Consider the following 26,373-nt stretch of genomic DNA (forward strand, 5'->3'; position numbering starts at 1 on the left):
GTGTTATTGTATTTGGGGTTCATAATCCCCCTTTTTTTTCTTCATGTTTCAAAGATAAATGCAAGACAGTGAGATGGTTCAGCAACAAAAGGTGTTTGCTCCCAAACTTGATGACCTGAGGTTTACCCCCGGGGTACTACAGGGTGGAAGGAAAAAAGCAACTCCCAAAAGTCAACCTCTCACCTCCTCATGCAGCAGTATGAGCATGTGCGTGCACATGGGTGTGGGGAGGAGGTACAGTGAATAAATAAATATAATTTAACTTTTTTAATAAATAAGATGCACAAAACATAATTAAATCTACATTAAGGAAGATGATAAATATATAATTCGTGGTAACTATACTTGAAGGGAGAGGCAGATATTTTAGGAAGACAGAGTATTGTATATCACACTGAAGCTGAGGAATATTAACTCAAAATAGGTCTTTATAAATGTTAAATATTAGTTTTAATTCCAAAGGTAAGCATAGGAGATAAAGAATAAAGGAATAAAGAAGAAAATTAAGGCCACAAAAATCTTAATTACAAATATTTTAGGGCCCTGAGAAATGGCTTAGTGTATAAATCACTTGCTGTGCAAGTGCATGGACCTGAAATCAAATCCCTAGAGCACACATACAGCTGGGTGTAGCAGTGTCCCAGGGGTCCTACAAAGGTATAAGGTGTAGACAGGAGACTCCATTTAGCCTGGCATATGTAGGGGCAAACAAGCAATCCTACCCCATGCCAAGTTCTCCTCTGGACTCTACCTTCCATAGATGGTCCATAACATGTGCCTAAATACACACACACACACACACACACACACACACACACACACACACACGGAGGGGGAATTGATTTTTTAAAAATCTACAAAAAATATGTTTCTTTTTTATTTTATTTTATTAATTTATTCATATTACATCTCAATGATTATCCCCTCCCTTGTATCCTCCCTCCCTCCCATTTAAAATATGTTTCTTTTTGGAACCTGATAATGATGAATGCTGTGATTATACAACCTTGTGATCTTTCTTAAGTGCCCAAGGACTGGCGTAACATAGACATGCACTTAACATTTTACCATGATTAATTTCATGTTACATAAATTTTATCTCAGTTCCTTGGAAGTTTTACGGTGAATTAGTTACTTGTCTAATACTGAGCAATCCTTACAGATTCATGCATCCCTTTTCTTAAGCATAGGGTTCAACAGCCCACATACTCTACCTCATGTGTGTTTTATTTTAACTCGTACTAACATTGCAGTCATTGCTTGTATTTATGGCTTTGCTCTAAATATCTGTTTCATTGATGGTTTCCTGCATCAACGATCTCCTTATGCAATTGTCCTAATCAGCATTAGTGCCATGCAATACGCAGAAGATCCATGCTAATAAATATAAGAAATGGCATGCAAATGAAGCAGAGATGGGTCCGTCAGAAAGCAAATGCTAATACATTTTTTTTTGCTCTTTAACTTTGAAGGTTTGCTAATTTTTATTCCTTTTATCTTGAAAGTACATATAATATCTCGAGCCATTGCAGAATCTCAGCTAGGCTTTCAAAGGCATATTCATAAACACCCATGCAAGCAATGAGCACTGGCCTGAAAGTCTCAGGCAGACACATAAGTCTCCACTGGGATTTCCAAATTGTTTTTACTGAGAAAAGACTCAAATTACATGACCAGTTATAGTTTTAATAACATGACCTGAAATAGCAATCAAATAACCTCAGGGTCATGGCAACTATTTGGGGAAAAAAAGTAGCATATGAGACAGTCATATATCTACTGAGTGTGTACCCAAAGGAGTCAAAGGCAGCATATAACAGACAGAGACAGACAGACAGACAGACAGACACACACATGCACACACACACACACACACACACACACACACACACACACACTCATGTGCTTTGTAGCACTATTCACAAAAGCCAACACACGGAACCACCCTTGATGCCCATCAGCAATAAAAGGGTAAAGAAAACGTATTTCCCTAGAACAGAGTAATATTACATTATGAAAGAAGAACCAAATGATGTAATTTTCAGGACAATAGATAGAACTTGAGAACATCATATTGACCTGAACAGGACAGATTTAGAAAGATAATTACCCACCCCAACCCCGAGTGTTTTATTCATACACAGAGTCTAGATAGATGTTAAAAGGAGACATGAAGTAGAAATAGGCTGTGAGACTATTTAGTGGTAATAGTAGTTCTCAGCCCTCCTAATGCTGCGACCCTTTAATATAGTTCCTCATGCTGTGGTGACCTCCCCTCAACCATATAGTCATTTTCATTGCTACGTCATAACTGTAATTTTGTTACTGTTACAAACTGAATTGTAGATACGTGACATGCAGGATATCGGATATGGGAGCCCTGTGAAAGGGTCGTTCAACCCTCCAAAGGGTTCACAGCTCACAGGTTGAGAACTAGCAAGAAGGCAGACAACATGAGGACTGGGGCGTGGACAGGATGAAAGCGCATCGCATGCGTTTATGCAAATGAGATGATAAGAGCAGGACTCTAGCTTGAGGGTAGAGCATGTGCCTACCACAGAAGAGACGATAGGTTCAATTTTCAACAATGCAGAAAGAGAAGAATGTCCTGGTGAAACCTATTAGTCTGTACAAGTAAAAATGCTCATTTTAAAACACCCTGTTGGTTGGGAGAAGCAGGCTTAAAGGGGCCTTTTTCATTGAGTCTCTGGCATGGACTTCAAAGGCCTCTTTCTGACATTCTGGATTCCCATATACCACCCCTACTCAACACACACAAAGAAGCTGAGCCCACATCCAGTTCTTACTGCAATTTTCATTCCTTTGTTCCAACCTTAAATCTGTTTTCACCTTATGCACCTGTTAACTAGCACAAGTTCACTCCACATTTCACATTGATAAAGCCAAAGTACTGGTAGATATTTTAAGTGATTTTTTTGTAATCTTAATATGGCTTTAGAATTCCAGGAAAGCTGAAAGATTATCAGGGGATTCTCAATATGGCCTATACACAGATTTCTTTTTATTAACATCTTCACATGAGTATGATACGTGGGCCACAAGTATTGACTTGACACTGATACATTATTATTATTATTATTATTATTATTATTATTATTATTATTATTATTATTAACTAATCCAAGTTTTTGTTTAAATTTCTTTAGTTTTTAACCTACTGTCCTTTTTCTATTTCAGGATCCCACTGGGGTAACCATGTTACATGTTGGTCACTCTGTTTCCTTGGGTTTATCTGGTTATAACAACTTTCAGACTTTATACTTTGGGATTCTCCTTGACAGTTTTGAGGATACCTGCCCAGCCAGAATGATATTCACTTCAGATCTACATAACAATTAGAGAAGGCTGGGTGGTGGTAGTGCAAGCCTTTAATCCCAGCACTTGGGAGGCAGAGGCAGATGCATCTCTGTGAGTTCAAGGCTAGCTGGGTCTACAAAGGGAGTCAAGCAGTCAAGGCTACACAGAGAAACCTTGTCTCAAAAAAAAGAAAGAAAGAAAGAAAAGAAAAGAAAAAGAAAAAGAAAAAACAAAACAAAATTGCAGAAAAGATGCTCAGGAGACAAACCATAGGGTTAAAATTTCTGTTCTCACCACATCAAGTCAAGACTATATTTTATTGCTGTATCATTGAACAGTGTTAAAGCTGGTCACCACCATGAGTTTGGGTTTGTCAGTTTTCTCCACTGTAAGATTCTCTTTATAACAACCTTCTATTAGGCCTAAGTTGCTTAAATATATCTTACACTTAAGGGAGCATGATTTATGCTCTGCTCCTTTAATGTGGGAAACTCTACTGTTAATTTATTTGGAATTCTTCTGAATGGGAATAAATATATTGTCTTATTTATTGTATTTTAATTGTGTATACTCTTATGTGCCTGTGTTTGTTTGTGCATATGTGTATTGCGCCCATGGCAGCCAGAAGAGAATGTTGGATACCCTGGAGCCAAAATTACAGGCAGCGGTGAGTCAACCAATCTGGGCTCGAGGAACTGATATCAGATCCTCTATTTAAGAGTAGTATGTGCTCTTAACTGCTCAGTCATCTCTGCAGCTCCTACATTGTGCTATTTTATTGCCTAAGAGGCACAAGTTTGAGCTAAGCCATCCATGGAGAAAATACAGACGGTAGAGGGAATGGGCAAGGAAAGCCAAGACAAAGCTGAGCTTTTAACTGGAACAAAACTATTCAATCCTACGCACAGCTCTGAATAGCTTCAAGGAATGCATCCCATGACTGTCCATCCTGGAGACAGAAGAAAGGCACTGTTCCATTCCTTCTCATCCTCTGATGCTTATGGGTAGCCTTCTTGTGGGCAGACAACATTCTTCCTACAGGACCAATACCTTCTGTCATGCCAGTAGATTCCAAGGGACAGAGCATCTCTCTCCATCAGGGCTGTCATGGGCAAGAAGCTACACCTGAGTGGTCCAGCCTAGGGCAAGTCCCTCCTATATCTGTGAGAAGCTGGGCATGATAACTTTAACACTGGCTAGAGAGTGCAAAGCAGCAGAGATGATGGAGATGTGTGGAGCATTTGATACACAAGAGCCTATCTTTAACTGTAACTGTCTTTAACAGTAGTGAGTGAGACTCCCCCGCCCCCACCCCATGCTCCCCTCTCCCCAGAGGAAGGATGCTCACGCTCACGCTGCACATAGCCAGGCCGGAGCCCCTACTTTTTCCCACTGCTTCTTCAGCTTTGCCACCCACCAAGCTTTCAGAGGGCATTCTCATTCCAAAGCCGAGCCTGAGTCCCTTCACACATGTATGCTAATATTTTGTTTGGAATACTCTGCATTTATATTCATGAGCAAGAGTGGCTTTTAATTTTCCTTTCTTGTTTGTCCTTGACAGGGCTGGGTATCAAGGTTATACCGGCCCCACAGAATGAGTTAGGAGGATTTTGACTTTTTTTTTTTTTTTTTTTTTTTTTTTTTTTTTTTTCTCCTTTCTCTGAAAGAGCATGTCAGATCTGTCTTAAATGTGTTTGGAAGAATTCCCATTTGAACACTTGTTAGCCTAGAGTTCTCTTTGCTGGAACATTTTAATTATGGATCTATTCTCTTCCAGAGACAGAGGGTTTCTTTGTCAGTAGTTTTTTTTTTTTAATGCAATTTTATGAGGCTATGATTTTCAAGTTTCTCGATCTTATTTTATTTTTGGTCTGTGTGTGAATACAAGAGGTGACCAGTAGAGGGCACTGGATTCCCCCAGAGCAGGAGCTACAGGTGGTCAGGAGCTGCCCTCTGTGGGAGCTGGGAACCAAACTAGGGTTCTTTAGAAGAGCAGGAAGTGCTTTTGCCATTGGACTGTCTCTCCAACCACCACCACCATCACCACCACCACCATCATCATCACCACCATCACCACCACCATCATCATCACCACCACCACCATCATCATCATCATCATCACCACCACCACCATCATCATCACCACCACCACCATCATCATCATCACCACCACCACCACCATCATCATCACCACCACCACCATCATCATCATCATCATCACCACCACCACCATCATCATCACCACCATCACCACCACCACCACCATCATCATCACCACCATCATCATCACCATCATCATCATCATCATCACCATCATCATCACCACCATCACCACCTCCACCACCATCATCACCATCACCATCACCACCACCACCATCATCACCATCACCACCACCATCACCACCATCACCACCTCCACCACCACCACCATCATCATCATCATCATCATCATTACTTTTGGTTTAATCTGTTAGATATTTTTTTCTTCTAATTTCTTCACAAGGCTACTTGCATGGATTCTTCATGTTTTGCCTTCTTTCTTCTGTAATATTTGCAGGTAAGGACATCAGTTTTGGTCCAAGTAGCCCCTCACAAGTGTGACTTACAGTGTTCGGGCATCACTGAACAGGAGAGATTGCTAACCTCCATTGAGACTGCTGTTTGAGGCGTGCAGTAATTAAATTCCACACCTTTCTGGATTTTAAGTATTTTTTAATTAATGATTTCCAGGTAATTCCACTGTAGCCGGGGCACTTACTCTCCATGATTTCAACCCTTTGAGATTTATTAAAACACTATTCTTTACAACACCACATAAATTTAGGTAAATAGCCTACGTATACAAGCTAAGAGTATGTGTCACCAGTTGCTGGAGGCACCATGTAAGTCCTATTTGCCTATTTTGCTAAATTTCTTAAATTTTCCACATCAGTCCTCTGTAATTTCACCAATATTTCCCTGGTTTGCCTACCACATAACCTGACCGAGTTAACAATAATCCCACTACAATCTGCATTTCTACTTAAATACTCCAATCACTCCTTCATGGATTTGATACTTTATTATCTGGTATCAAAAGTGGCTGGGACACTAGACAGCATTTCCTTTCTCTCCAGGCCTGCTGCCCATAAAGTGGGGTTCACTGGGTTTTTCTCCGATACATCAAGCTGTTTACACTCTCTGTTTGGTTCACTAATTTCTAGAAACACAGATACGTAACACGACCTAAGCACTTGTGTCCCTGTGAAATGCTCTAACCATCAACGTGACAGCAGTTGGAGATGACGTTTTCAGGAGGTAACTAGAGTGAGATTAGAGTAAAAGGGTGGGACACGCATGACATGGTTAGGACCCACATAACTAGCAGCAGATGGAGCCAGTGGTGGTACTATCCTCCTGTACTTGCATCCAGGAAGTGCCTTAAAAGGCTGGAGAAGGCAACCAATAGGAAGTCAGGAGTGGCATGACGCTCTCTGATCTGTGCTATTTTGTTCTAGCAGCCTAAGTGCACCCTAACTTTTCTACATTAATAATTCCCCAATCCAGACCCCTGCTAGATAGAGTTGGTACCTTTGGCTTTGGAGTAGAACAAAGGGTTAAGTAAAGTCTATCAAGGAAGCCTGGGCTGCAGAGGTCTTCTCTTCAAATAGATGGGCTCCTTACTAACCTTTCCCCAGTTTTGCCTCTGAAGTCTTAATTTTCTCCTCACAGCCACATCCCTTGCACCTCAGTTGTCGGCTCCAGCTGTGCTTCTGAGAGGACTCAACCCAGGCCCACCCACATGAAATGTCCCTGCTATCTGCTGACAAAGGTATGTAGGCTGCAGAGAGAGCTGAGTGGTTCAGAGCGTTGCTACTGGTACAGAGGACCAGAGTTCAGCTGCCAGCACCCACATTAGGTAGCTCACAGCTGGTGGCAGTTCTGGATCCAGGGGATGTGATGCCTTCTTCTGGTCTCTGTGGGCACCTGCATTATGTACACTAAGCCACACGTAGACACAACAGGCACACACACAATGAAGAAAATAAAAGCAAAAATAAAAATTCAGACCTGCGCTGAAAGAATGCAAGTTATATACTGGTGATAATTATCTGCTTTATGAATTTATTTTATTTTAACAAATTTGCGCCATTGCATCAGTTTGAGAGGGATCATATTTATACCTTGAATTTATTTATCTTATGAAAGCTCAAGTCTCCTCCTAAGCCAGGAACATCCTGTATCTCCTAGATTGAGGAGACTTCACAGGGCAATCCGTTTTAAGGAATTCCCCTTTTATCTTCTTATCTGTGATTCAAAGATTCCTACTACTAAATGAATTAGGACAAAACATGCCTTGCCTATAGATAGGCACATAATAAGTACACTTGGGGCTAGGGAAATGGCTCTGTTCCTAAGGTGCTTACTGGCCAGCATGCAGACTTGAGCCAAGATCCTTAGCACTTAAGCAAACATCTAAGTGCAGTAATATGCGTCCTAATCCCACAGCTGGTAGACAGAGGCTGGAGGAAGTCTGGGCCTACTGACCAGGCTTTCTAGCTAAGCCTCTTAACTCCACATCACAGGGGAGATATCATCTCAGAAACATAAACCAGAGAGTGATAGATTCAGAAAGATATGCAACATTGACCTCTGACCTCTGACCAGGTACACGCCCATGCCCATGCACACACATGTGCACACATGCATGAACAAATGTACACACATAACCCCAATCACACAAAGCGCACATTGTTTTAGAATTTGGAGACTCTCAAATCCAATTTCATACATTTATAGGAAAGGGGGGAAGAGAGAGCTGACGTCGTTCCCCAAGGCCACCCAGGATTTACTACTATAATGTAGTGTTCTGGATTCCCAAGCCAGAGCTTTGTATCACCATAAATTACTTACGATTGGTGACTTGACACATCTGCTCAGATGGAATTATGGGGCTGATTTAGAGGCAGAGAATGTGTGCTTCGGGGCAGACAAGGACATTGGAGGAGAAGAAAAAAAGGGGTGCCAAGACGGGGAGAGCTGAGAAGAGGGGTGAACACGTCCGTACAGAAGATGGCCCAACAGAGACAGTAACATATAAAGTGCATAGGAAACCAACTGGTCACAAGACAGTCATCTCAGCATTCAAATGAACTGAGAATATATATATATATATATATATATATATATATATATATATATATATATATGAATGAACTGGCAGCAATTTTTTCTTTTTTGCTTTAATGAATAAAGGATGTGAGCATATCGAGATATAAAAGATGTAAATCTTCACTCATTTTTATTTCACTTTTATTTCACCTTCTCAAGGCCAGTGTATAAGATATGATCTGTAAGCAGAAGTGACACACCACAGACCATAAAATTTATCTCAAACTTCATTCTCCAAACCATTATCAAAGTGTGAATCTCTGAGTAAGGTTTTTGTTTTTAATTCATAAACCAATTTCAATTGTTTATTTTTAAAAAAAAAAAGGCAAAACTATTTTAAGGTAAGCCATCATGTCACCCAATCTGGCTGGCTCTGACAAAAGACACAGGAAAAAAAAATGTTCTATCTTTAGTCAAGTCTCAATAAAGAACATACAAAATATAACTAGGTTCTCTGACACTGCTTTATAACATATTGGGAACAAGTTGGTAACTCCTAGAAGACTTAGGTGGACATCTGCATCCCCTGAGATTATTTTGTGTGCATTTGTGGATATATTTGGTCTTGGTATATTTGTTGAAACGGGGCTAATTTATGATCTCCACTTTGAAACTGGTTAACGTTGCTCCAGCCTCTGTTTCTGAAATCCATTTGGCCACACTTCTGCACTGCCATCATTTTCAACACGGCCAACGCCATCCCACTAATACTTTGACACTGTTAACCCTATTCCCTCAATAGGAAATTAAAGGACAGAGGCTAAATATCTTTCCCATCCTTAAGTGAATAAGAGGTAGCAGTGATTTAAACCCAAGGAGAGTGAATCGATCTCAGAGTGTCTAATAATAGCTGCTCTTCACCCAAAATTTTATTATCCTCAGGAGAAAGTTAAAGAGACAAAAGGCGTTGAGCTGAAGTTGGAATATCTGGGAAGCTGTGTGCCGTGACTCTGAGGTAACTTGTGGCCCAGCCATCCAGGGATTTATGAGTTTACATGCTTGCATCAAGACATTATGAGCTGTAAATCTAGATTCCATGGAAAAGGAATGGGAGGGGTGAGGAGAGGAGGGAGAGGAAAGAAGTGCAGAAGAAAAGGAGGAGAGGAAAGGGCAATTAGAGGACAGGGTAGAAAATTAGGCGGAGCCACCAGGATGTCACACGGCAGACCCGGGATGGCTCTGAAGGTGTGAGATCCTTACAGCTCCATATGTCAAAGCCTTTCTTGGCATGTCAGATTCTGGAGTGATGGGGAAGAAGTTGGTACGGAAGAAAATACTACAATATCTTTTGTTCTGCATCAAACTCTAAAAGCTGCCCCTAAAACTGCAAACTCAGGCCGCTCAAGTTCATAGGCCTCGTCTCTGGCCGCAGACCTCAGGGACATTCCAGACTCACCTCGTCTGTGCTGAGGCTCCCCTCCCCTTAGGCTTGAAATTATTCACCTCCACGCATAACTCACTTCTAATTTACCAGCTGTCATCTAAGTATAGCATTGACTATTAAATACATTAATATTATTATTTTAGAATACAATAATTACAAAGGACCCTGTGTAGCATCTTTAACAACAAGGAGCACGGGCTATTTTGATAATATCTCAGAGGACCTACCTTTTTAAGCCAGTGTGAGTGTCCTGAACAGCTTGTAGAATGAACTTAAGGATCTTTACTTAAACTTAGTAAGTTGTATGCAGATAAGCAGAATGATTCAGGGCAGAAAGTATGGCCAGACAATCCTACAATGGGTGTTAGAATAATCCACCTTCAAGTATACAGAGAGTGGGTGTTACTTCTGCCAATTCACCATGCAAATAGTTTCTCTACATAAAGATGTTTGGGTTGTTTGTTTGTTTGTTTGTTTGTTTGTTTTTTGACAACAAATTATACAAGGATGAGAAAATGCTGCTTATTTGGAGAAGGACTCAGTCATGGTAAGAAAATTGACAGTGGACAGGAATAAACACATATCCCTCTCTGAGCAGGAGGAAATACTCTGACCTTATAGACTCACTCATGAAGCAGTCATGGTCAACACAGTTGTGCATGTGCTTACTTCCCCAGGTTTACGTTCTTTATTTTTGCTATGTGCAGTCATTGTACTCATGGGTTGTTATTTTAGCTATATTCACAAGGCTACTGGTTGCCAATGGACCCATCTCATAAAACCCTTTGACCAGATGAAGCAAATCTACCGCCATAGGTACCAGTGTTAGGACAGCTGTGAGTTCTTTTGGAGGAGACAGTTCAGCCCAGGCTTTCCCATCCGGATCCCACTCAGAAAACTTCTCACTCACAGCTGGGTACCACATAGGTTGTTTCTCATCTCCTGCCTGACCTTCCTTCACCATTTTTTCTCTTTCCTCAGACAAGACTTCTCTTTCTGTCAAAGAAACTGTTGGTTTCGCCTACTTATACATGACCTGGCAGCTTAGCTGAACACCTCTCCCAACCTAAACTAAATACTAGAAGGAGTATTTGAAGAAAATGAGTAATATATAGCCTTTAATAAATCACTCAAAATCTGACATTCCTTTATGAACACTTCATGTAATTAATAGGGGAAAAAAAGCAAATCTAAATAAAAAAAAAAAAAGAAAAATGTAATCAAGTGGGTTGACAACCAGCAAGAGATAATTAAAATGATCCTGTTTTGTTTCTTGGTTTCATTAACATGCAAATGAGATTCATGAAGTTTGATATTGTGTTTCAGCAAGAGCCATAGAAACAAATTAAGAATGAAAATGGGTCCCACCGATGGAGACTCCTGTTGAGTATATAAATTAATGAAAACTATGATTGCATCCAATTAATAAAATATAATTCTGTGATTTATTGGGCCTCAAAAAAATGAAATAAAGCTTCATAGAGAAATTAAATTTTGTTTCTTTTTGGTGGACCCCATTCTGAGAATGCTTTGAAGATTTAAAGGAAGGGCAGTAAATGTTAAACTCGATTTTTAAAAGCTCAAAGTAGAGATCTCACTTGTAAATCAAAGTGTTGTAGTCATGGTAACCCTGCTGAGAGGGACTGGGTGTAGGATCTAGAAGGGTAGCTCTCAATCTTCCTAACACTATGACTCTTTATTATTCCTCATGAGTTGTGAACCCCAAGTAGAAAATTATTTTTGTTGCTACTTCATAGCTGTAATTTTCTTACTGTTTTGAATCAAAGGTAAATATCTGATATGTAAGGGATCTGATATGCAGCCAGGTGGTGGTGGCGCATGCCTTTAATCCCAGCACTTGGAAGGCAGAGTCAGGAGGATCTCTGTGAGTTTGAGGCCAGCCTGGTCTACAGAGAGAGTTCCAGGACAGCTGGAGCAGTTACACAGAGAAAATCTGTATCAGGGGGAAAAAAAGATATCTGATATGCAACCCCCAAAAGGGTCTCATTCAATCCACAGGTTGAGAACCACTGGTCTAGAATGTCTCTCAGGGGCCAAAGAAAATCCAATGCTGACACAGTGAGAGATCTGGAATCCAAATAGGTAGAGACAATGGCCAAAATCAGGTACTTGTAGGAAACAGAGAACCATGGTCCGATTCCAGGGCCTCCGTGTCTCCCATTGGACTCAAAGGTCTCTGTGTTCCCCTCCAGTGATACCTTCACTCTTACAAACACCAAAAGGTATACCTCCAATAACACAAGACGAAACTTACCCGTGTCAAAAAGCTCAACACCATGGCAAAGGGTCATGCAAACACCTCTAAAGTCATTCGAACTGAGTGATGTATGTATACCAGACCTACCAACCATCCAACCCCCACCCCTCTCTCTCTCAAACACACACACACACACAAGCACACACACGCACACACACACACACACACACACACACAGTTATGTCCAAAGTTCCACATACTCAATCTCAAGCCTTAAGCAGAAGCACCAGGAGCACTAAGAAGAAGGATTAGAATTCACAATACAGTGGAAGAGAAGAACACATGAGCAAAGTATGGTTTTGAAAGCATGGGTCCTTGGGAATGTCTACGTTTTAAAATGGCTTCCCATTTGTCAGTGTGTCCTTCAATATGTTAAAGACTGTAACGGCAGTGGACACTGTTGTTTAGCACATGGTTGTTTGGTATGGTGCTCTCTCATCTCTCCTGGAAGTGAATTGTCTTTAATTACTTTCCCTTCCCTTGAATCCTATGCAAGCCGTCGAGCCCACCCCGCCCTACCAGATAATAAACAGCTGGAGTTGAGTGTTCCTCAAGGGGCAGAAATGTTTCATGAAGCTCTTGATCCTCAACAGCAGAGAGAACCGTGTCAACCACATCGAGAATTAGACAAACAGAGGGATTTACTATTTTTAAATATGTAGTGCACTTTAAAATTACTTCTTGCAGAGTTCTTTAACTTGAAATAGGAAGTCAATTAAGTTCCCATCATTTCTGCATTCATAGTGATTGCAAAAATCACAGAAGTTTTTTTTTCCTTATCAGATACATTAAAAACCTTAGCAGATTGAAGAAATGAAATTCTTTGGATGTTAAAACTATGGTATAGAGTTTTCAGATAGAGTGTGTTTCTTTGCCTTTCCAGAACAGAAGTCAGGTGTCATAAACAGCTGTGTTATTACAATTGGCCTATTTAGACATTCCCTTCTTCTCACAACGTATCACTTGCAATGATTTTATTAAGAAAATGAAAATTTAACAAGACTTATCATGAGCCAAAGGGGTGAGGGAGAGCAGACGTACCATGTCTTCGATTCAGCCTAGCGAATCCAGGGCCGTGACTGCTGGAGAGCTCTGAAGAACTACTGAAGGATGCCGGAGGCAAGGCGGACACCAGGGGCTCATCACAGTCATCTGCCAGGAGGGAAAACGCCACATTCCAGTGAGCACAGAGCTGACAGTTCTCTCCAAATCAATAGACACAACAGATAAACACAACATCAGAACTAGGATCTAAGCCACGCATGATGGCACGTGCCTGTAGTCCTAGCACTCAGCAGGAAGATGCAGGACAATCAGGAGTTCAAGGTCACCCTCGATTATACAGTGAGTTCAAAATCAGCCCGAGCTGCAGGAAACTCTGTCTCAAAATAACTAAACAAACAGACCTAGATTCTCTAGAAATATGCCTGACGTGTATGCGGTATGCCACTGAAAGTTTGGCAAGCTCAATAAAAATAGAAAAACAACTGATGAATGGGAGATTGTAGAAATAGAGAAAGAAGACATAATAGGGATTATACAATGAAATATGTTAAGATCAAAAGGTTTGTTTTAAAGAGAAAATTTTCTATCACGAGCAGAAAGATGTATAAATTTAATTAGGGTAAAATGAAAGACATTCGTGGGCTTAGTGGTATTCACTTCTCTCCCTGGGAACTCAGGAGGCTGCTGCATAAAGATCTCAAGGTCAAAGGCCAGCTGGGCTAGGAAGTGAACTCAAGAAAATCTAGTCAAGTTAGTAAGACCCTACCTCAAATCATCTCTCGAAGTAGGAAGTGAGGTGGGCTTGTAGCGCAGTGGTAAGGTACTTGCCTAGCATGTGCAAGGCCCTGCGTTCTTTCTCTAGTTCTACAGAACACCAAGAGTTATGGCTTCTAAAAGATACTACAAAGTTGAGGGGGAAAAAAAATCACAAAATGTATAAAGTTCATATACAAGAAACAAACAAGGCAGGGGTGCTTCTACAACCACATAAAAGTTTGTTAAAATGTTTGGAATCTTGTAGAACATATGAAATAAATATGTAAGGATGAAGTGTGTGTGTGTGTGCGCGCGCGCACGCATGTGTAAAGGATGACACACATGAAGGAATGATATAAAAAAAAAAACATAAACTAGGATACAATTAGTAGCCTGAATATAGAAAACATTTTAAGTGAAGAAAAATAAAACACCTTCCATTTACTTAGAGAACACACTAGAAAAGTGGTTCAAGGCTTGGCCAGAGACCTCGTAGCACAGAAGCCATGCAAATCGATACTCAGACTTACTATAAACATCAGAACTGCTTTGTGAGCACAGATACTACTTTATAAGGACTGACAGGACAAACTGTAAGGTGTCCAAAACGGCCAAAAAATCAGGACCATGTGGGTCATGACAAATCCTGACATACTACTTTTGGGGAAACAACATAAGCAACTGCTTATAAAATTAATCAGCCATGCGTGTCTACATTTAAACTTCAGCATGCCCTAGACCCCACTAGTTCCATTAAGAAGCAAGTGCTTCTGTGAATGGCTTATCTAGGAGGAAAAAACAGTCCTGAGAAGCCTTTTGAATATTACAAGAGTGACATACAAATGCTAGGAGTTTTCATTTCTCATAAAAAGAGCAAAGCTGGGTGCTACTGACTAAGTTGCAGATGCGAGCATGCCTGTAATCGGAGACACATACATCTCTCAGAACAACAAAGGACCCTTCACAACCCACACATAGTTTCCAAAGGACTGCCAGGCGACAGCGTGGTTCACAGTAAAACAATATACAGTAATGAAAATGGGGCTACAGCAAGACGAGAAGGTAAGCTCATAGAAATAGTATTTTTTTAGTGGAAATTTTGAGTCATAACAGCATAATATATCAGTAAGCTAAGGGAATTTTTAGAATGTAAAGTATACACAATATTTCATTCCAATTACTTTAAGAAAGTGAGTGAAGCTGTCAAACTGCAGGATTGCTTAAACCTGTGGGGTAGACTCAAGATGAGGAGAAAGCACCCCAGACGAAATTGCCAAAGGTCAAAGTCTGGGTGTTGATGACACCTTCAAAAGATTCCATTTTGCTATAAAACTTGAAAAATACACAAGCATAGGAATATATGCATAAGCCCATGTAGGCCTTTGGCACTGCTAAAGTAGAGACAAGTCTCCATTTATCTATCTTGACTGTGTGTCACATAGGTTGCTCTCTGTGTGTGCATAATGATGGGAAGGGACACATATGTACGAGTGTATGCATGCACATGGAGGCCAGAGGACAACCTCAGGGGTCATTCTGTCTCCAGGCTCTCACTGGCCTGGGGCGGAGGCGGGGGGGGGGGGGGTTGGTTACTGTCAAGGCTAGGCTCAGTAGGCAGCAAGCCCCAGCATTCAACTTGCTTCTATGGGCCCTTGGGGTGCTGGGATTACAAGTGCTTGCCAGCACACCCAGCTTTTGTATGTGGGTTCTGGAGAAATCGAATTCAGATCTTCAAACTTGCTCAGCAAGAATGTTGCAGAAGCCGTCTATCTCCCTAGCCCCACTTATATTGCTTTTAATATCAAAAAAAAAAAAAAAAAAAAAAAAAAAAGGACAGAGAACAACACAAGAATAATGTTTGCTTTGGGAGCCATACATTTTTAATTTACTCTGCAAAAGCATCAAAGCGCTTTACTTTTTTGAGTTATAAAGTTATTTTCACCTTTGGTTTAATCAGAAAAAAAAGTTCATATTCAGTATTTTTGCATATACTGGTAATTTAAAATCACACAGGGTCATTGTCTCAAATGTTTTCTTTGGTGGTCATTTAGCTTAAATCATAAACTATCTAGATTCAACCTAAAAAGAAACAGAGTTCTTTCTGTCTGGATATAGCTCCATCTTGAATGACTTTCACAAGGACTTGCCCATTGTCACCATGTGTTTCTCACGTTCTTTTGAGGTTTCTTTGTTTGCTCTGTTCTTCTCGGTGTTAGCAATCAAAACCATGGCATCATGCATGCAAGGCATGTGTTCTGCCAACTGAGCTACATTCCCAGCCCCGCACTGTGTTTCTGAAGACTGCCTCATTCACGGGAAGCTCACTTTTTCTTCTTTTGTACCTTAAATTCTCTAGCTGACTCTTAATGAAGACAGGTTTTTGCATGTCCATTGATTAGTTTAAGTACTAACACCAGACACGATCTAGTTGTTAAGTCAAGTGTTAAGCGGTGTAGACATTAAAAGGCTTACAACTCAGAGAGTGTTGGGTGTGTGGGGGTGATTGTACCCAATTAGACAAGTAACAACCAGAATGCTTTAGTATACTAAAGCTTAGTGGGAGCTGAGGGGTGTGTGTGTGTGTGTGTGTGTGTGTGTGTGTGTGTGTGTGTGTGTGTGTCTGTGTCTGTGTATGTGTCTGTGTGTGTGTCTGTGTGTGTGTATGCACAGAAATAAGTTATGTGGACACACATTGTGTGTGTGTGTGTGTGTGTGTGTGTATGAGTGTGTGTGCATTCACTAAAACTGCCATGCTTTTTAGGTCATTATCAGTATGCAGGTGTGTTATGCAAAAGACTGTTTAACTGTTCCTCAAATCAATTATGCAGATCGGAATCGATTCTGTGGATGTAAAACGTGCCTCTGCCATAGTCACTCTGGAAGGTATATATTTATTGTCCATTTGTTTTTGTCAACTGTAAATTGAGAATCCATATTGCTCCACTTTTAGTTTTAAAAGAATAGTATTGAAGTAAGAGAAGGGGAGCTCTTTCCTGTTTGTTGGGAGAGGGACAGGCAACATGAGAGGTGGATCATGGGAGGTGGGGAGGCAGGGCTCTGAGGTTGGGTCACGTTCTAGTTGACCTTCTGGAGACATGACACCATTCTTTACCACAAGCCTACCTACACATCTTTCTCTATACCGCTGTGTGTTTTCCTAGCAATAGCGCATTTTACCTATTCCTCTTGACCTAAAAATAACATAGTGCATACTTCCTGAGAACTTAGATCATTTCACACATAGTAACTGGCCTTTATTCTTCCTCATTGAGATATTAATATTAATAATTCATCAATAAAGTCTTTGGGGTACAAAAGCTTGGCTCGGGGTCTTATTTTGCTATAATAGAATGGGGATAGTTACAAATCAAGTTGGGGCAAGAAATCAAGTATATAAGAAACGCCATGATTATAAGGACCGTTTCTTCTGGCTTCGTTGTCTGAATGCTGCAGAACACTATGGCAGCATGAAGGCAACATGTCCCAGGAAGTTATTGGTTCAAGCTCAGGGTCTCCCACACTCTCTCTTTATTACCCATTTGATCTTCAATAGTTTTAACAGAAAGAGAAGATGACCCTGGGCAGCAGTAAGAAGTCTGAGGTGACTAAACGGGGCATTTCCTTATGAATGTGAACAGAATTAGTTGCAGATTGCACATCAGCCTCCTGTGAGTTTAATTCCAGACAACTGGCTTCTCAGGTTGTATTAAGCCAAACAAAGAGTTCTGCACTGGTGGCACTGAGGGACAGTGTTTCAGCTCAAAGATTTTCAACCAGGGTGGACTACACACAGCCCTAGGTGACACTTGGCAAAACCTAGTGACACACTAAGCAATGGCCGTTTGAGGCTGGTTACTCCTGGCAACCAGTGGATCCAGGACAGAGATGCTCCTCTGTGCACTGCAATACACAGGACATCACTCTACAGCATGTTTTTCTTCCAAGATCCCAATGGTGCTGAGACTGGAAAATGACATCCCAGACTCAAAACCCAGCCTTCTGCTGGATCCGTCTTTCAGCTAGGAATCTCCAGCTTCCTCTCATATTTCAGTGTGGATAAATTCTAATTTTCAGAGTTTTTTTTTAACATTTGAGTAAAGATCATTGAGGATGCATCAGTTATCTGTGCATTAAAGTTGATGAAGGGTCACTGTAGCTTAACACAAAATTATGTTTTGTAATTAAGTAGTACACGAGGTCATCATAGTGCCCTGGTGGCCTCAGCACCAGTAATACTGTTAGTCATAGTAAGTAAGTGAAAATCACAAGCCACGGGGAGCAATGGTTGACGCACTGACTAGTGGAATATAAGAATAGAGTCACCAAACATTTTAGGGAAGTTTACAGATTTCAAAGTGGAAGCAGAGCATGCTGGGATATCATTGGATGTTTCTATTTAAAAAAATACTCTCATTAGTCTGCTTTTCCGAAATTATAACACATTAGTTGGTATTTTTAAAAGTCATATGAGGACTTCTACTTCTACCTTGATTCAGTTGGAAGTACTGAAACTGTGGGTTTTAGTCTTCTGTTAAAAAAAATAAATCTATAGATTGATTACATTTAGATATTTAATGAATTCTGCTAGAATATCGATAATGGGAAAGAAATGTTTCTAAGTTATAGTGAGACAATACATATACATAGTGTGTTACATGTATGGGTGTATGTGGAAGGAGAGAGAGAGGGAGAGAGAGAGAGAGAGAGAGGGAGAGGGAGGGAGGGAGGGAGGGAGAGAGGGAGAAACACTACAGCTTTCAGATCAATAGCTCAGGAAAAGTCAGCATTTGTTCTTTCCATGGGAGAAAAACTTACCTTTGTCATTAAAAGGACAATGATAAATTACATCTCTTGCGAGCTGTGTGTATGCGAACATTCAATAGTCTCTCACAAGCGAAGGTGTGAGCTGTACTGAGAGTATTTTAACACAGCTCGATAGAAAGTAATTTCCTTTTATTTTGCAAAAGGTTTTAATGCATAATTCTCATAAGTAAGTAAAAGCTGTTCAGTTTTTAATAAAAGTAATTCAATTTTCTTAAGCTGTTTGCAATATTACCTGTTCCAAGATAATAAGTGTACATTATGGGTGCTTACGTTCTCAGCATCTTACATTTCTTACCTTGTTTGGTCCTGACGAATACCCTATACCGCCCTATTAGATACCGAGGCAATTTTGTCCTGAAAAAAATACCCTACCATAAACTATTAGCTACTGGGGCAATTGAAGGAAAATAAGGTGGGCACACTAGTTAAAGAACATGTTGAAAATGAACGGATCTAGGCTTTACAGCATTGTATCTCCTGTTCTGGACCAACATGTGGTTAAAGAGAGAACTGGTCATCTAAAATATGCATTACAGAAAGTCAGGACTGCTTTGCAAGAACACGCAGCTTAGCTGCTGCCACCTTCCAAAATCGTTTGCATCCTTGCTCATAAGAATTCTTACAGCCCACAAGAATAAGGATTGGAGACTGCCATGGGGGAGGGGGGTCAGGAAGCGAAGCGGGAAGATGATTATCTTTAAAAGGTCCCTTAATACTAGAGATGACTCATTTTATAGGGAGCTTTGAGAACATTGGCTCTTCATTCCTTTGAGGGGATGAATTTCACAGACCTGGACCAAACATTCCATTGACAGGTTTAGGATTAAGGAATGGCCTCTGCCTCAAGAAATCCATAGCCTTGAAAAAATGTTTATTCCGATCTATAGTATTGAAAGCTCATCTACTTGAAATTGGAAGCCATGAACTAATTTAAAAGACAAAGGATACGATTATGTTGATGTATACTATCAAGAGGTACTCTGTGCAAAGCAAGATTTCATCCTCAACAGTAGGATGCTCTTCTGTCACCATACACCCTCGTCCTTAGCTTCATGAGTTCTGACAGAGTCGAGTCCCCTGACGTGGCCTGACACATCATGGCCTGCATCTGTGCCTGGTGTGTCTCTGTGTCTGCCCAGTGAGAAACTGGATAGAGGAGGGGCAATGGCCAGCCCACACAGGAAACAGAAGGTTCAGCAACCAGCCTCAGAGACTGACATTAACTCCTCCAGGGAGTGATTGCAAATTCCCTAGCACCTGTCTCTGCTTCCTGTTTAAAAGTGGCTAGAAACCTAAGGCATGACGTTGCGTGGCTGTAATCCCATCACTCAGGAAGGCAGAGGCAGGTGGATCTCTGTGAGTTTGAGGTCAGCCTGATCTACAAAGCGAGTCCAGGACAGCTAGGACTACACAGAGAAACCCTCTCTCAAAAACAAACAAACAAACAAACAAACAAACAAAACCTGAACCTAGCATTTGCCAGCCTGGTCTACAAAGAGAGTCTAGAACAGCCAAGAATGCACAAGGAAACACTGTCTGGAAAAACAAAAATAAACCAACAAACAAAAGAGTGGTTCGAGACAAGCCAAGTATGTCCCTAACCAAACATGTAGAATGCCTTCCTTCTACTTAGCCTGATTACAACTTCCCTTGCCCACGGCCTCGAATCAGTGTACTCTGGAGCTCTCTCTGACTTCTGACACGCCCCGGCTTCCCTCTCTCCTTCCTGCCATCGAGTCTCTGCCAAGCTCACTCTTCTGCTGCAGCAAACTGTGAGTAAGCAGCCTGGGCTCACTGGGGTGGTCTGCATTTATTTCCACCCCAGTGAGCTCTTCTCAACCTTGCCTTCTCACCTTCCCAGCTGCAGTCACCTATGCGTTCCTGAGGCACCGTAAGGAAAACCCACCTAAAGTCTGCCTTGAGGAGGCATGGAAGAACCGGGTGTGTTTAGTATGCTTTAAAAGTGATCAATTCCTGATTGTACATATGTGTGAATATATAGTCTCATATATATATATATATATATATATATATATATATGAACATACAGTGTGAATATGTATATATATGGACATACAGCATGAATACATGTAAATATATGAACATACAGTATGAATGTGTGTATATATATGAACATACAGTATGAATATGTATATATGTGGACATACAGCATGAATACATGTAAATATATGGACATACAGTATGAATATGTATACATATATGAAATACAGTATGAATATATGTGTATATATATATGCTTATCTATTATGAATCAGCTCCAAATAGTCTTATCTGCAGTAGGCACCTTCAGGGCTTCATCTGAACTACAGAGGCTCACATTCGAGAGACTTCAAACTTGCACTGCCTATGTATGCCCCACAGCCAGGACCATGCTGGTTTGATATCTACTAAAATAGAGGTGCGAATTAATCGCTACCCATTGGGGTGTTTTGTTGCTTTATCACAACTGTCTTTCTTGATCTTTCATGCTGCTGTTTCATGAGTCTGTTTTAGGACCGAAGAAACAGCTATGATTATCACACCCCACCCTTCTCCCTAGGAAGCCATGCGGACTGAGTGCACAGAGGTAGCTAGTTTGCAGTGATGGTGGGAGCAGGGGCCTGTAAGTTTTAAAGTTCGGCGAAAATACTACTACTGGGTTTGAGTAAAAGAAAGATGACCGAAGGGAGAGATGACACCATGGTTAAGAGCAAACACTGCTTTTCCAGAGGAACCTAGTCCAGTTCCCAGCACCTATGTTGGGTGGCTCTCACAACCATCTATAACTCCAACTCTAGAGAATCCAATACCTCTGCCCTTAGAGGGAACCTGTGTTCATTTGCACATGCATGCACATGTGTGTGCACTTGTGCACAGAGAGACAGACAGACAGACAGAGATAGAGACAGAGACAGAGACAGAGGCAGAGGCAGAGACAGACAGACAGGCAGGCAGGCAGACAGACAGAGGAATACAAACTACTAAAAATAAATAGGGTTGGGGAAAACTGAAGGTGCAGTGGGATTAAATAAAATCTAACTCTTTGTTCTGCAGGTAGCAACACAGGCACTGCACTGACTAATCTTATCCTCTCATCCTTACCTAAAATAACATCTCAGCAAAACTTAACTCGAGCAAGGGTAGTCAACAGCAAATTCCCGCGCTTCTCTGGGTGTTGATTTGACTTTGACGTGAAAATTAACATTCACTTGAGGATGGTGGTTTTAGATATATTAAACGGGATAAACATGAGCTTCTAACTGTCAGTCAGTGGCTTAAATAAAAAAAAAATAGCATGTTGCTGCAATTTAAAACAAGTAAATATTTATCGGTATGTTTGCACAAGCTAAGCTAAAGACAGACACGCTTCCCAAGCAATCGTGTCTGCAGCAATCTATAAGTCCCTATGCATTCTCTCCCACGGAAGCATGGGCAAGCTGCATTCGTGGTTGCTAATGCTCCTGGTGCTAATGGGGTAAGCTTTCATGGGGAGGCAAACACTGGCTTATGTGCTCCAACTTACAGCCTTACTTTAAAGAGCTTTCCCAATTAATCTTCACAAATTAATGGATTAATGGGAAGGCAGTTAACGTTTAATGACAGCACAGCCAGAGGCTGATTGATTTTGGAGTTTTAATAGCAACTATTTAAATTGTAGATATTAGGACAAAGAGACCCACAAATCCACCCAAGAAAAGCAACCAAAGGTGAAGGAGTGAAAGAAGCAATTGTTTTAAAGTCAAGTGAACATCGGCGTTGTAGGAGTCTACGTACTTCGCAGACTTTCAGCAGCAGATAACTTGGCTGCATTTAACACTGACTCCTAAGTAATATCAGGGATAATGGAAGATTACGGAGCAAGCTTTTCTTTAAGTTTATTGCATATGGGTTTAAGACAGATACTCAACTTGGGGCTTAGGGATGGTGTAGGCAGGCGAGATTCTGGAGAATGTGGACAGAGGAGATTCTACCAGAGCCATCCCTGCATGAAGAGCTGCCAGTGGGCAATGGCTGCTGATAAATGGAGAAACATTTTCCACCAGGGATGAGAACGGTTGAACAATCCCAAGTGCTCAGCCCTGGACACGTGCACACGTGGGCAAAGCCAAGTGGACTTGGTTGGCTGTATGTACACATAGATGTAGCAATAACAATTTGGAGAGAGAGAAGGAAGGGTGAGAAAAATACAGATGGAGTGGCCATAAATGAAGGTCTCAGAAATAAATTTAGAATTTTTAAATGAAACAACAACAAAAAAAGATACGTGGGAGAATTAGTGGATCAAAGTTCAGTATTTTTAAAGGCACATTTAGGTATATTTTAAATATACAGGGTAGTTAAATATATTTTACACTTAGAAATATTTTAACTATATAATATACTTAATTAAATGTATTTTATATTTAGATGTAGTTCAATATACATGAGATACTGAAACACATTGCAAGTTCCCTCAAAAAGGTTAAATTGATTCACTCATATTTTTATTCATTTATTCTTCGTTTCATCAGACATGCCTCACTTCATTTACTTGTTAGGTAGATAAGAAAAAAAAAGCTTTATGTATTGTTGCTTGAAATAGTTAAAGAACGGCTGACACAGGTAACGTTTCCATGTGTCGTTCCTCTCAATGTCTGAGAACTGTCACTCCTCTCCACTGGTTTTAGAACCATAAATTAATAATAATGCTGTATTTGTTGGTATCCATTTTATTTGTTTTAAAGGCTTTTTTTTCAGGTGTCACACTCATCTTTAGGGTTGTTTGTGCTTTTTTATTAAATGAAGTGTGCTTGCTTTTTTGTTAGGGTTTTGAGTATGTGTATCTAACTCCGTGTATGTGTGTGTGTGTGTGTGTGTGTGTGTGTGCACGCACTCCCATGTACACATGTGTGTGCATGGATGACCAGTGAGCCCCAGAGATTGACCTGTCTCAATTAAAAATACACACCACCACGTCTTACTCTTCCACCTGCCCCCCCCCCACATTGGATTCCAGGTACCACTCAAGCCCTACGCTTTCATGGCAAGCACGGTACCTACTCAGGCATCTCCTGCTCCCTGTTGATCTCTTGGTTAAGTGACGTATTTCACAGAAATGACACAAGAGACCCTGGGAAGTGCGGCCTTTGGATCTAGGGAAGCCTTAAATGCTGGCTCAGGCACTTCACCTGCCAGAGTCCGATCCACACTCCTCCAGCCTGACATGCTTCCGCCTATAATGCACAGTGAAGTGCCCTTCACAGCGTGGCTTCACAGACAGCTTCACGTGATAAAAATACCTACGATAACGGAAAGTACAGGGCGGGGCTCTCGAAAGGATGCATCTCTTTTCTTCTATTCCCAGCAAAGAAAAACGCATCCTTTTTTGTGGAGTTATTAATATGCTTGTCTTGAATGCACCACCTTGGAAATTAGTGTGATAAATGGACTGAGCACATTTGTTGAAACAAAATATTCATAGCAGGCAGCACAGGGAATACTGGAGGTAGGAGAATATTGACTTCATCGCCCCAACATCCCACATCCAGATCTTTTGACTTAAGGACCACACTCGCACGCCCTACTGTCTCCTGCGGTATTTTGCCTCCTGGAGCCATTGCGACTAGTCTCCAACTTCAGGGTGGAGACTTATTTGACTGAGTGATCTTAGGGTTTTGTTTATTTGCTTCTTCACTTAGAGATCAAGAGATTGGGTGGAGTATTTGGTGAAGCTTCAGGGCCCCACTATCTGTGTACACTAGGGAAAGATCACTGAGAAAAGACAGAGCCTTATAGAGAAAGAGATGAATTGCTTTTCATAGCACCATTCTCTAAGCACGGTAACGGCCATCTTCATAAGACCAGCTGTGTCTACTCACCCAAGAGCATCAAGGCTGGGCTTGTTGACTGTTAACATTTCCTGCTAAGAGGAGGGAGCCAGGAGAGTCATTGCTCCACCCACCCCACTCTCACCTGGGAATCTAACCTCTCATGCCAGCCAGTTGAGACGATTCTGCCCTCATTATATGAAGTCTTTGAGAGCTCAACTCTCAAAGAGGGACTAGACTATATAGTCTGGGCTTGGGGTAGAGGGCTCCATTTATACAACTATAAAGAAGCCACCATCCATGCATGGTGAGGACTTCCCAGTGAGGTTGCCTTGGGATCACCCATGCTCTTGTCAATAGCCTCTGACCGTGCCCTGAAAGTAAGCCCAGTAAACTCACTGGTCCCTCAAGGGGAACTTTGGTGTAACTGAGCTTTGTTTAGCCATTGGGACCTTAGGAAGGGAGGATGGTGAGATGCTGCCTAGTCCCTTGCAGGGAGAAATTCTCAAAACTAGGCCTTCAAAATTAAGTCTATAAGCCCATGAGAAAGATAGTGGGCCTTGACTAATATACACTATTCCTTCCCTACTTCTAGGCCCCGCAAACCATTCAACAGCCAGGTCTACCTTACTTCATAGTCTTAACTAAATGCTCAACTAAGCCTTAGATTCAAAAGCCTTTATTAAATACATTATTTTAAAATGAATGATAGAAATAAATGACTGACCACTGGGCTTGGGGAAACATAATGTAAGAAACACAAAGAAAGTTCAAGGAAGAAATTAATTTAAAAAAATTAAAGCTAGTCAATTCAAAAATATAGAAATTACAAATAACTAAATAAATCTAAGAGCCAGTTCATTTGGGGGGGACATAATCAGTCATTTAAAAGAAAAAAAACTTAGTCCAAGGGGGAGGGGAAACAGAACTATATAAAACACAAACCAACTAGGAACTCAGCGCCCTTCTTTTCTACTAAGTTTATGTAAATTTTCTCAAGAAGATCTCTACAATTGCTCGTTTTTCAGAGCCCAGGGACAGAAGCAGAGCAAGAGAAAGGTAAGTGACTGTAATATTTATTTGCCATTGCTCCCCTACCAAACTTCTGTCACCCAGTGTCTCAAAATGGCACCTATCTATTGTCCCGCTGCCCTGCATGTCAGAAATCCAACATCATCTCAAGTGGGCTAAAATTAATGTGTATGGAGGGCAACGATGTTGCCGGAGGCTCTGGAGGAGTACAGCATCCTTCCTTTCCATGGCAACTAAAGGCCTCCTGCAACGCTGGGCTGGGGCCCTGCACTTGACCTTGGCATCTGCCACCAGGCCTTCTCTAATTCCCCTACCACCCTCTTTCATTTCCAAGGATTCTTATGGTGACATGAGGCTGACACAGGAAAACCTTCCCATCCCAGGCCTTCGTTTAGCCACATCTGCAGAGTCCCTTCAACCATGTCTAATAACATAATCCAAGAAGCTATGTGGAATGGCACATGGCAGTAAGTCCAGCATGTGGACAACTGAGCTAGGAAAATCAGGAGTTTGACGATACCCTGGGTCACAGAGAGAAAGTACTTAGTGCCCCATGCTTAGTCAGTACTATCCACTGCAACTCTCGACATCTGTTAATTTTAATTCAAATTTTTCCAGAGTTAAAACTAATTTGAAAGTTTTAAAAGATTTTGTGAGCATGGGGTGTGTGTGTGTGTGTGTGTGTGTGTGTGTGTGTGTGTGTGTGTGTGTGTACGTACATACATGTGAATGCAGCGACCCGTGAAGGGCAGAGAGGGCATTAGATCCTCTGGAGCTGGAGTTGCAAGTGGTTTTCAGCTGTCTGATACGGGTGCTAG

General features: G+C 41.1%; 1 protein-coding gene across 2 annotated transcripts in view; it reads right to left on the reverse strand.

The window, feature by feature from the left end:
- CNTNAP4 (contactin associated protein family member 4) overlaps positions 1-26,373 on the reverse strand; it is a 284,841-nt gene that overhangs the window by 227,206 nt on the left and 31,262 nt on the right. For both annotated transcript variants that reach the window (XM_084757092.1, XM_084757091.1), the window contains exon 2: positions 13,173-13,283. In XM_084757092.1, coding sequence (XP_084613218.1) covers positions 13,173-13,283 — 111 coding nt within the window. The remainder of the gene's footprint in view (positions 1-13,172; positions 13,284-26,373) is intronic.

Source organism: Acomys minous, assembly GCF_964271855.1.
Source record: "Acomys minous genome assembly, chromosome: 14".
In the NCBI taxonomy this organism is placed as follows: Eukaryota; Metazoa; Chordata; class Mammalia; order Rodentia; family Muridae; genus Acomys; species Acomys minous.